At 39.2% G+C, this 12,509-nt stretch overlaps 1 protein-coding gene across 2 annotated transcripts; it reads right to left on the minus strand.

The window, feature by feature from the left end:
* Positions 1 to 377: 377 nt before the first annotated feature.
* On the minus strand, positions 378 to 12,240 carry LOC100464458 (T-cell-specific guanine nucleotide triphosphate-binding protein 2-like). Of its 2 annotated transcripts, XM_034655809.1 has the most exons (3): positions 12,022 to 12,240; positions 4,682 to 4,785; positions 378 to 3,580 (listed from the first exon to the last, which is right to left on the minus strand). In XM_034655809.1, the coding sequence occupies exon 3, from the start codon at positions 3,558 to 3,560 to the stop codon at positions 2,238 to 2,240; it is 1,323 nt and encodes a 440-aa protein (XP_034511700.1). In that variant the 5' UTR covers positions 3,561 to 3,580; positions 4,682 to 4,785; positions 12,022 to 12,240; the 3' UTR covers positions 378 to 2,237. The 2 variants fall into 2 exon arrangements, with proteins under 2 accessions (XP_034511700.1, XP_019648662.2); XM_019793103.2 differs by lacking the exon at positions 4,682 to 4,785.
* Positions 12,241 to 12,509: the final 269 nt, after the last annotated feature.

Raw genomic sequence — 12,509 nt, forward strand, 5'->3', positions numbered from 1 at the left:
AACATACATCAGTCACAGAAAGACAAATACCATAGGATTTCACTGCTCTGTAGAATTTAAGAAACAAAAAAGATCACAGGTAAAAAAAAGAGAAAGAGAGGCAAACCAAGAAATAGACTCAGAACTATAGAGAACTAGTTGATGGTTATGAGAAGGGAGGTATGTGAGAGGATGGGTGAAATAAGTAATGTGGATCAAAGGGTACTTATCGTGTTGAGCTTTGAGTAATAATTAGAAGTGTTGAAATACTGTATTGTATACCTGAAACTAATATAACTCTATATGCTAATTATACTGGAATTAAAAATCAAAAATAAGTAAGTAAATAAAATTTTGAAATAACTTCTCTTTTGTTATTTGAACAAAGCTTAGATCAATTTGTTTTGATTTGTATTTCTATAATGTTGGGTCTTTTTGCTTAATTACATAGTTATATAGCTTTGTAAGACATTTGCACGTTTCAATGTAAAATAAGTTACATTGAGTAAAATCTAGCTCTTACACTGCCTCTCGACACAGTAGCATCACTTTCCCTATAGATAAGTGAATTTTATTACTAAAGTTGTCTTTTTAATTAAAGAATATGTGTAAATATATATTCCTATTTTACATTGTCTTAGATCATCAGTAATATACTATACACAAAATTATCCATCTTACTTTTTTCAATGAACAATAAACAGTATATCCTGGAGATGAGAGCATAGCTATACATATGATATTACTCACTGTTTTTGTATATATATGTCATTGTGGCTCTAACATTTCTTATTAAAAAACATTTGAAATTTGTGTTTTACCATTTCAAATAATGCTGAATTAATAATTTTAAGCATGTATCTTTTAAAAAATTTTCCAGCTTTTTGGTTCTCCCCCCCAAGCTTTATTTAGGTAAAAGTGACAAATAGAATCATATATATTTAAAGTGTACAATGTGATGATTTGATACATAGGTACATATGGAGGAATAAGCACAGCAGCCAAGTTAATTAATACATCCATCACCTCACATATTTACCTTGTGTGTGTGTGTTGAGCAGCTTGGGATCTACTCTCTTAGCAAATTTCAGGTATTGTTGTATAGTACTATTATTACACAGTCTTATTAACTACGGTCACCATACTATACATTCGCCTTATAACTGAAAGATGCGCTCTTTCAACAGCATTACACATTTCCCCACTTCCAATGCCTGTCAACCACCAATCTACTCTCACTTTTTATGGCCCAGGTTCTTCAAAGTGAGACCACTGGGGCAAAGTGTAAATGTCAGTGTAATTTTCCTAGAGATGGTCTAACTTACCACATTATAGGCTAGATCATTTTGTGTACCCACCAAAATTGTGTGACCACAACTATTTTTCTACACTGCCACCCACAGAATGTCAAACTTTGCAATTTCCCCCAATCTAATAAGAGATAAATGATATTTTTGTGTAGATGTCATTCCCAATTTGCATTTCCCTTATTAGATGAAGGACTGCATATATCTAAATACCTTTTTCATTTTTTAAATTTCCACTTAGATTTATCAAAATCCTCTTGTCTCTTTATTCCCTAACCTCTCAAGTTCAGGCACAAAATACACTGATAGCAGCCAAGGGGTGTCTAGACATGCAATATGCAGCCCTTGGAGTATGTTCCCATCTTATACGCATATTCCTCTCACAGTGCACCCCAGATAAAGCTTTTCCTTAGCTAATGTTTCTGTTTCATTTATTGTGACACATGTTCAGCTACCTTTTATGTTTTTAAATAAAATGGTAACCCTGGAAAGGACAAGGAGGATTATCAGCCACATTAATTGATGATCTATTAATGATCAGAATTCATGCATTCACAACCACGTGACAGGAGTGCCAAAAACAGACTATGTATGCTTTTATTTAAAAAAATCAGTCTTGAAGATCTACTGTGTGAACATCTATTTTTTACTACTATGTCAGTAGAAAGACTGGCTATATAGTAACCATGACACAAAATGTTTTTCTCTCCAATAAGCAGAAAATTTCAGATTACTGTCCTTCATTTTTCCCAAAAGAATCATATGAAGGAAGGATTCTTTAGACTTCATTGCTCTCACTGTGAAATTACAGTCATTACATTTGGTGGTTTGTTCAAGAGAGTATTATGGAAATGTCTGTGATACACTTTGAGGGCAGTGGGTCAGGATTGCTTCAGGGAAGTCCTAACTCAACTTTCCAGGCACCAGTGCCATGCTAACACTGAGAATAATTCAGGAGCTGGCTGCCTCACTTTTCCCATTTTCATTCCCTACATTCTGAAGTGGATAGGTTTGCCCAGAGTCCATAGAGTCCTTAAAAATCTCTTCTTTTTTAAGAAGAACTTTTGCATCACTCACCACAGTCTCAAGGAAATAATTTTGCAAGCAGAAAATCTTCCTAAAGTAAACACCAGTGGCGATAAGTCCTCCACTAACAGAGCAGAATTTTTCCACATATCTCAACAGTTTTTCCCCTAATGACTCATCATTCTTCTCAATTGATAGCAAATGGGGAGACCTAAGGTTTGCCTTGAGTTTCTCCACTGACACGTGCAAGTCCTTGGCTATGATTTCCAGGGATGCATCATCCAGCCCAAAGTAAGACCTGTAGAGGGTTAAAGTCTGTTCCAGCTTCTCTACATCTTTATCGCTGATCAAACCCATGAAAGGGATGGTAGCCGATGCTCCAGCTTTCAGGGCCTCCAGCCAGACCTTCTGTCTCAGGGAATCCCTCTTCCGATCAATGGCAGCCTCAGTAACATTTGGCAGGTATTGCATGAAGATGTGGCGCTTGTGGGCTGGAAGCTGCCTCAGAAGGGTGGTCTCCAGGCTTTGGAAATCATAGTCAGACAAATCAAGGCTGGAGACTAAGAAGACCTGAGGGTCCTTCACTTTGGCCTTCTGCAGTTGAGTCACACAGTCATTGTGGATCCTTTGCAGGATTTCATTTTTATTGAAAGTGCTGGGTTTAGTTCTTTGTGCATTATGTAAATCACTGTCCACTTTAGATCGGACAAAGTAGAAATTCTTCTTCATTTTTCTAATTGCATTAGCTAGTTGTGCATCATTGATTTTGAAGCGTGTAGAAGAGATGATAATAAAGAAGTCATACTCACCAAATTTCATTTTCTCCAGATACTCATGAGGCTGAAATTTAGTGGTCCCTACCCCTGGCAGGTCCCATAATGTCACATTGGGAAACTTCTTGTGTTCATATTTGGTTCTGTCAGTGGTTGTCTCCAGTTCCCCAGTGGGGGCAGCCCCTTCTTCCTCGTGCCCCACACCCCGCAGGGCATTGATGAAGCTGGACTTCCCTGCCCCAGACTCCCCGGTCACAGCAATGTTCAGTGGGGCATTGTCAATGTCTCTCAATGCATCACTAATTGCAGAAACTGCACTCTGAAGTTCCCCCTTCACTAGGTGTGATTGAATCAAAGTGATGGTTTCCTGAGAGAGGATTTTGCTTTCCAGCTTGAAGTCCTTAAAAAACTCGTTAAAGCTGGAGGCCAAATCACCACCTTCTCTATTAGAGGATGTGGAAGAGGAGGTCCCCATGGCTGGAGCAGTAGAGGACACTAGGGGGAGGAAATAAGAGGGAAGGAAAATGAGTTAGTGCAAGAGGTGGCTTGTGTTATTATGAGCAAGGGAGAAACTCAGTCCTCACCACAACATTGTATTCAGAAGCCCTTCTCTTTCTGTTCAGGCATTGTGTACAATTCTGACCTGGATGTAAAGTTTGTCCTTGCTTAGGCTCTTCCCTTGACTTGGAAAGCCCTTCTTAAAGATGTTCTCCACTTTTCTAGACTTACTTCAAAGCCTGATTCTTCTATCCAAACTTAGCTGCCCACATTATTCATTATTTACCTTGCTTCAGTTTTCTTTATTTGTAATGTTATGAAAATAATTCTTCATGGTAACAAATCTAAAAAGACAGCACCAACATTCGCCACCACACCTCTTTTCTCCTGTGGTGTAAGAACCTCCAGAAAACCCTCTTCTGATAACTTCCAACATCAGCATGTCATAGACCTTGGTTCTCCTATGAGGCAGCTAAATAAGTATGAATGACTCCTTTCCTTCTCAGAAAAGATGTATGTATCTTCATTAGGAGATAGGAACTTTTATTGATTGCAAATGTGTTTTCTTTTATCTAGAAAATGGCTGGTTCATGAAACAAGGTATTGAAAAGACTCTCTTTGTTTTTCCTGTAGCAGAAACGGTAGGTGGCATGGATCCCCATGCTCTAAAAAACTATGTTGGACTATCTAGCTGGCATTTACTATAAGCCACCCCAACTGTCTGGAGATCCCCACCCATCACCTGCTTCATGCCTGTGTATAAAGGTGGACAGAAATCATGTAGGGGAGATAATCTACCTGGAGGACTGACTGATGTACAAAGTGTAATTGATATAAAAGATCATGTTAGCAAAGACTGAAGCAGTTGCTGAATGGGATGTAAGATATCAGCCATGATAAGGGCATCCCTCTGTCACCTTCTCTGATGTCGATGAAACTGAGCATGTTCTGGAGTCCTGGACTTATTACTGGAGACTTCTACCTTGAGATAGGGTACCAGAAGAAATCATATACTCAGGACTAAATGTAATGTGAAAGATTTATATACTGTTCCCTACAGAGATTGGGACAGAGTTTTTAGACCAGGGAACTAGTTACCTCAAGTCACCACTGATGTTTGGGCAGCATGCAGGCTGGAGAAATATCCTTTGGCTAGAGTAAGGGGTCAGGACATCCTCTTTGGGTTTCCTGGTACCCACAGGCTGAAATGCAAGAGAGGATAGCAAAATATATTTTTGGAAGGAATTATTCAGACCAATTGTACATTGTCTGGACTGGAACACATATGAATGGGGCATGCAGACATTCTCTTTAGAAGAGAGAAGTGTGGGAATCTAGCTTGTCAAATATGAAAAGGGAAGCTATTAAGCAACCAAGAATCATGGTGCCAGCACTTCTGACTATCCAGCAGGAATATTTTTCACATACAGAAAAGTGGAAATCCTGAGCATCTGGCACATGCAGGCACCACCTCTTGCTGTTTGGAGACCAACCCCCCCACCCCCACCCCTTTGAACGGCAGGCAGCACACAAAGCAAAATGAGCAAGCCTGGGTGTGGAAGTGGCATATACAACCTGGGCCTCAAGGAGGAGCCAACAAGGTGAGACTCCAACCCCATCAGGTGTAGTCTTATGCCCATGCATTCTCAGAGGATGGGGGAAAAATAAGCAAGAGGGTGAAGAAATATGACTGAGACAGGTCCTGAAGAACAGAACAAACAAAGAAGGAACTAAATGATAGGGTCAGAGGGCAAGCAGATATATAGGGTGCCTGGGTGGCTCAGTTGTTAAGCGTCTGTCTTTGGCTCAGGGCATGATCCCGGGATCCTGGGATCCAGCCCCGCATCAGACTCCCTGTTCCACTGGAGCCTGCTTCTTCCTCTCCCACTCCCCCTGCTTGTGTTCCCTCTCTTGCTGGCTATCTCTCTCTGGCAAATAAATAAATAAAATCTAAAAAAAAAAAAAAAGGAGGGCAAGCAGATACAGACAGCAAAATTCTGTGTGCTGAGCAAATTTCAACCACACAAAAGCCATGCCCTATTGTTAAGGTTCCATACCTCACCTGATGTTGCATGTGAAGTTATTATTTTGTAATGCAACAGCAATGCAGGGGGAGCAAGGATAGAGTACTTTTTAATATCCCTGGGAACTTCTATTCTAATCTCTAGCAGTGTGTCTTCTGCAACTGGGTAGAAATGGGAGGGAATGTGAGAAATCCATGCCAATAAACCTGAGATGTGCATCTCTACATACATTACTCTCCTCATTCGCTTAACAACACTACAAGGACATTATAATAATTTCTGCTATGAATTAAGAATTGGACAAATGATGAGGCTGAGGATTAGACAATGAAGGTCCTACCATTAGCAAAGCTCAGAGCTAGGATTCAAGGTGAGGGCCCAAATCCAAGGGCAGAGCTCTGTCTCAGGAAACACAGAAAAAACACACAATTGGGTTGGCAGAGGTGAAACTAGGACTCAAATTAAGTCAGTGTGAGACACACAGGATTTATATTTTGTGGAGAGATGTGTTAGAAAGAAAGCCACGGGGCCATAATGGATCCACTTAAGGCCCCAAATCAGTGAACCAAGACTTAACAACTAAGAGCATTTGCAACCCCCAAGATGTAATTCTCAGCAATCAACATGGCATGCTCTGGTCAGCCCTAAAAACTGTAGTAATCATTCCCCTTTTCTCCTTAGGAGGACAACCTTGCCTAAAACAATGGATTCTTTGCTATTAATTGTTTTTCTGTGTTCTCTCTTTACTTAAAAACCTTTCCATTTCTACAGCATGATGGAGCTCCTTTCTATTTGCTGGATGGGATACTACCCAATTCAAAAATTATTTAATAAAGCCAAATAGGTCTTTAGAATTCACTTGGTTGAATTTTATTTTTTAACAGATTTGGTGGCAGTGTCTAGATCCTATGCAAATTTCTGACTCTATTTGGGGAACAACAAAATACAAGCATATTGCCCCACAAGTCCTATTGAATTCACTGTCTTTCTCGACACTTCCAAACCCCATAGGTCAGTCCATTTTGCTTTGAGCTCTGCTATTTTTTTGTCTTAGAGCTCCTAATTGAATTGCCTTTCCAGTTCAGGGTTAGTAGAGCACTCTGTCACTGACACAGAAAGCTCAGACAGAGCAACAGTTCTTAGCCCTCGGTTCAATCCAGAAGTCCACACTGGAATCCCAATCTACAGCCTGTATTTACCTCTCTTTGGTGGCTTAGTCTGTGCCCCATTTCCTGTCTGCAGTCTTCATTAATGGAACCTGCTGGTTTGGTCCATGATGGACATTGGAGGTGATGTGTAAATGGCACCCTATTGAACAGTCTGTAGTATCTTCTAAACCTAGGCCTTGATTTATAACTCAGACTCCAAGTTGGGAACTGTTGGTGGTGCTACAGTTCTCTGTGTGTGTGGAATCAGACTACAGTCCCCATTCTTGGAGGTGTGCTGGTTCAATCCTTGTCCCAAACCTAGTTCTTTAGCAACTGCTGCTGTCCACAGTTCCGCTACCTCAGTATTGTGGGTCTCTGTTAATATGCACTTGAGGTAAATGCTTAGCTTAAAGAAAAATAGTAATTAAACAAATGAATAAATAAACAAATAAACAAAACATAAATGAGATCCTTAAAAACCCAAAGAGTTAAGTGCTCTACCCTCTGGCACATTATTTAATGTCTAATAATTATGGTTCTGCCTCTTACCCTCTTGGTGGGAATACAAACCGGAGCAGACACTCTGGAAAACAGTATGGAGGGTACACAAAAAGGTAAAAATAGACCTATCCTATGATCCAGCAATTGCACTACTAGTCAATTACCCAACGTGTACAAAAATACTGATTTGAAGGGATACATGCACCCAGATGTTCATAGCAACCTTATATACAATAGTCAAATTATGGAAAGAGCCCAAATGTCCAGCGACTGATGAATGGCACATTATTCAGCCAAAAAAAAAAAAGAATTAAATTTTGCCATTTGCAATGCCTTGGATGGAGCTAGAGAGTATTATGGTAAGCAACATAAATCAGCTACAGAAAGACAATTACTGTAGTATTTCACTCATACGTGGAATTTAAGAAACAAAACAAATGATCACAGGGGGCAAAAAAGAGAGGCAAACAAGGAAACAGACTCTTAACTACAGAGACCAAATTGATGGCTACCAGAGGGGAGGTGGGTAGAGGGATGGGTTAAATAAGTGATGGGTATTAAGGAAGGCATTTGTGATGAACACCAGGTATTGTATGTAAGTGTTGAAACACTAGATTCTACACCTGAAACTAATATACTGTATGTTAACTAACTGGAATTGAAATAAAAGCTTAAAAAAATATGGTTCTTAAAGCTATAAAAATCTACAAGTTTTATTTCCCAAATAACCTGGCTTGGTAACTTTCAGGTTCAGAGCCACAAAATAAGGCCAGACAAAAATGTGTGAATTTCCCCCTCTTTGTGGCTAGATATGACTGGACAGAATTGTTTGTTAAACCCCATTTATGGCTAGGGTCCTACCAAACTGTTGCCCTCAGGGGAATTGCAACCTAGAATTACAATGGCCATTATAAGGAACATTCCAATTAGGTAAGATCACTTAAGAAGTTTACCTAAAATCACAGATTTCAAAATTCCAAAAGTACCATTGGAGGTGTCATTGGAAAAAGCTGATAAAAAAAGAAGTATATAAAAAAAGCAACAAACAAAGTACCCAGTACCAAAGACTATAAGACTGATATAATTCTTATTGCTTATCCTCCTTTATTTGAATACTCAGTCTAAGTTATCCTTTGTCTGATCTGCCTTTACAGAAACCATAAACAAAAGTCAGCTCCAGAGGTAAGTCAAAGTTCCCATATTCCTTTGCCAACCCCAAAACTTCCCCTGTTTATCTCAAAGAGTTTGTGAATTATTGGTCTTAGGAAAACTCAATCTTTCTTAGAGGAAGTTGCATTCCTTCTCTGCTCCCTAAAGCTATACATCTTATCATGTCTTTGAAATATAAATACACCCGCAATTGGTGGAAAGTAAACAAGGAAAAAGGGAAAGATGTCCTTTATAATACAAACTGCCAAATAATGCATGTTGTGCCCAAACTCTGGCACAGCCTCCTTAAATTTAATTTCAGGATTAAAAATTTTCTCCACAAATATTGGTAACTATAAGGTCTTTGTGTGTTAGCATATATACTATATATATGTATGTATGTTGTAAATGAGTGATATTTTCCTTCCTCTGGAGAATTTTGTTGTAAAAGATCTCTATTTATTTTGTTTGAAAGCAAGCACTTACAAGGATTGAGCTTTCTAAAACTCTCAGAAAGGAGGAAACTAACTTCAATGTTTTTCAAGTTCATGTGATTCAGAAAAATATTCAGTATCAAAGCTAATTTAAGGCTGTTGATTTAATTAAAATAAACATATGTTGAGGCACCTGGGTGGCTCAGTCAGTTAGGCATCTGCCTTTGGCTCAGGTCATAATCTCAGGATCCTGGGATGGAGCCCTGCATCAGGCTCCCTGCTCAGTCAGGAGTCTGCTTCTCCCTCTCCCTCTGCCCCTTCCCTCACTCGTGCTCTCTTTTTTTCTCTCTCTCAAATAAATAAATAAAATATTTAAATAAAATAAAATAAATATGTGTTTAGTTATAAGCATTAAAAGTAACATTTTTATTCTACCTGTGTTTACATGCAGTCAAGTAAATATGCTGATGTTACCTCTGTTACAAAATGTTTTTTAGAAATAAATTAGGAGGATGATCAAATGGGATTTACTCCTAGGATGCAAAGTTGGTTCAGTATTCACAAAACAATCAATGTGACACATCACATCAATAAAGAAAAAGTGAAAATAATATGATCATTTTAATAGATGCAGAAAAAGCATTTGACAAAGTATAATATCCATTTAAGATAAAAAAAACTTCAACAAAATAGGTCTAGAGGGAACACACCTCAACATAATAAAAGGCATAAGGTCAGGAATAAGACAAAGATGTCCACTCTTACCACTTTAATTCAACATAGTTTTGGAAGTCCTAGCCACAGCAATTAGACAACATAAAGAAATCAAAGGCATCCAAATTGGTAAGGAAGAAGTACAGCTTTCACTATTTGCAGATGAAATGATAGATATAGAGAACCCAAAAGATTCCACCAAAAAATTCTTAGACTGATAAATGAATTCAATAAAGTCACAGGATAAAGATCAATGTACAGAAATCTGTTGCATTACATTACACTAATAATGAGTAGCAGAAAGAAATTAGGAAAACAATCCCATTTATAATTTCAGCAGAAACAATAAAATATCTAGGGATAAACTTAACCAAAGAGGTGAAAGAGCTGTACTCTGAAAACCATAAAAGATAGATGAAAGAAATTCAAGGCAATGGAAAGAAATGGAAAGACATTCCATGATCATGGCTTGGAAGAACAAATATTGTTAAAATGTCTCTATTACCCAAAGAAATCTACAGATTCAATGCAAGTTCTACAAGCATGCCAACAGCATTTTTCACAGAAATGGAATGAGAAATCTAAAATCTGTGTGGAATGGCAAAAGACCCCAAATTGCCAAAGCTATCTTGAGAGAGGAAAACAAAACTGGGGATACTACAATTCCAGACTTACATAACAAACCTGTAGGAATCAAAACTGTATGGTATTGGCATAAAAATAGACACAAAGATCAATGGAACAGTATATAAAATGCAGAAAGAAACCCACAATTATATGGCCAACTAATCTTTGACAAAGAAGGAAAGAATATACAAAGGCCAAGAGACAGTCTCTTCAACAAATGGTGGTGGGAAAACTGGACAGCTACATGCCAAGAAATGAAACCGGACTACTGTCTTACACCATACAAAAAAGATACTCAAAATGGATGAAAGACCTAAATGTCAGACCTGAAACCATAAAAATTCTAGAAGAGAGCACAGGCAGTAATATCTCTGACATTGGTCATAGCAACATCTTTCTAGATAAGTTTCCTGCAGCAAGGGAAACAAAAGCAAAAATAAACTATTGGGATCACATCAAAATGAAAAGCTTATGCACTGCAAAGTGAACTAGCAACAAAATTAAAAGTCAGACTACTGAATGGGATCAGATACAAATGACATATATAATAAAGAGTTATTACCCAAAATATATAAGTAACTGATATAGCTTAAGACACAAAAGCCAGGGGTGACTGTGTGGCTCAGTCAGTTGAGAATCCAACTCTTGGTTTCAGATCAGGTCATGATTTCATGGGATGTGAGAGTAAACCCCATGTTGGGCTCTGTGTTCAGTGGGGAGTTTGCTTGAAAGATTCTGTCTGCTCCTCCCCCCCAGAATAAATCAAACAATCTTAAAAAAACCCAAAAAACAAATAATCCAATTAAAATATGAACAGAGTGGACCAGAAAAAGATGGTGGAGGAGTAGGGGACCCTGTTTCAACCAGTCCCCTGAATTTAGCTGGATATCTACCAAACCGTTCTGAACACCCATGAAATCAGCTTGTGATGTAAGAATATATATCTGGATCTCTACAAACAGAATATCTCTGATGGTCTTGAAGTATGAAGTAGGGACCCCTGATTCTGCATGCAGATATTGGAAGATAAACAGAAGGGGGAGGGAGCCACTATATGTTGGCACTGGTAAGGTTATATAACACAGGAGCGTAAAAGCATTCCACTGGGGACAGGGCAAAGACTTGAAGGCCCTTAGTGGTGGGGAAAGGACTTTAGGGGGCGCCTGGGAGGCTCAGTTGTTAAGTGTCTGCCTTCCACTCAGATCATGATCCCAGGGTCCTGGGATCAAGCCCCACATCGGGCTCCCTGCTCAGCAGGAAGCCTGCTTCTCCCTCTCCCACTTCCCCTGCTTGTATTCCTTCTCACTGTTTCTCTCTCTCTGTCAAATTAATAAATAAAATCTTTTTTAAAAAGGCAGAATTGTGAAAAAGGAGGGCCACGGGATCACATAGGAGCCACTTAAGGCTTCGACCTAGTAAACCAAGACCTAATACCTAAGCTAACCACAGCTTCACTCCCCCAGGAATGTATACTTTTACCAGTCGACTTAGGTATTTCCAGGTCAGTACCCGAAAATTTGCTGACGGACTCTTTCTCTTCCCCTTAAAAGACCAATCCTGACCAAAACAATGATTTCTTTGCTAATAATTTCTTTTTCCTTTCCCCTCTTCCTTTAAAAATATTTCCTTTCCTAAAGCTCAATGGAGATCCTTTGTATTTGCTAGATAAGATGCTATCTAATTCATGAATCATTTAATAAAGCCAATCATAGTTTAAAATTTATTGATCTGAATTCATAGGCACAAAGTCTGTTCTCCAACTTTGACTCCCAACCTCAGGCCTACATATCTATAATTCTGCTTTTAGACCTGTACTCAATCCAAAGTGATTTCTTGCTTACCAGCTCCTGAAGGAAAAGGAAACGAGACTTCTGGTGTTAGAGTTGAGCTCTGAATATGTCCCCGGGCAGCACATGAAATGCTGAGCCTGGATGAACTGCTTCCTGCAGCCCACAGCAGGAGCACTCCTCTGCACAGACTGGCCTTGCCCTGGGACAGGTCCTGTGTGCTGGTGTGGTCACTGCAGAGATTAAAGAGCTGACTGTCACCCTAAATGTCTACACTGCCTGTGAGGAGTGGCAGGAGCAGGCAGGACTTAAATAATCTCTGGCCTCTGCTCCACCCTCACAGGAATCTGGCCAATAGGAAAGCAGCCATCACATTGCAAAGCTCTCCATTTCTAAGAACAGAAAGTGAAATCGAAATTCTGAGGATCCTATTCCTAGAAACACAGTTGTTTCCAGGAAGTGAAACTGAAAGGCACCATGGCCATTGAGTGAGAAGAGAGGGCAGGACCCCAGGCAGGAGGCTTCTCAATGACATCTGAGAG

The sequence above is a fragment of the Ailuropoda melanoleuca genome, chromosome 3 (genome assembly GCF_002007445.2).
Source record: "Ailuropoda melanoleuca isolate Jingjing chromosome 3, ASM200744v2, whole genome shotgun sequence".
Classification (NCBI taxonomy): domain Eukaryota; kingdom Metazoa; phylum Chordata; class Mammalia; order Carnivora; family Ursidae; genus Ailuropoda; species Ailuropoda melanoleuca.

Excerpts from the sequence above, each read along its gene's own strand:
- LOC100464458 (XM_019793103.2), bottom strand. The coding sequence starts at position 3,560 with ATGGGGACCTCCTCTTCCACATCCTCTAATAGAGAAGGTGGTGATTTG.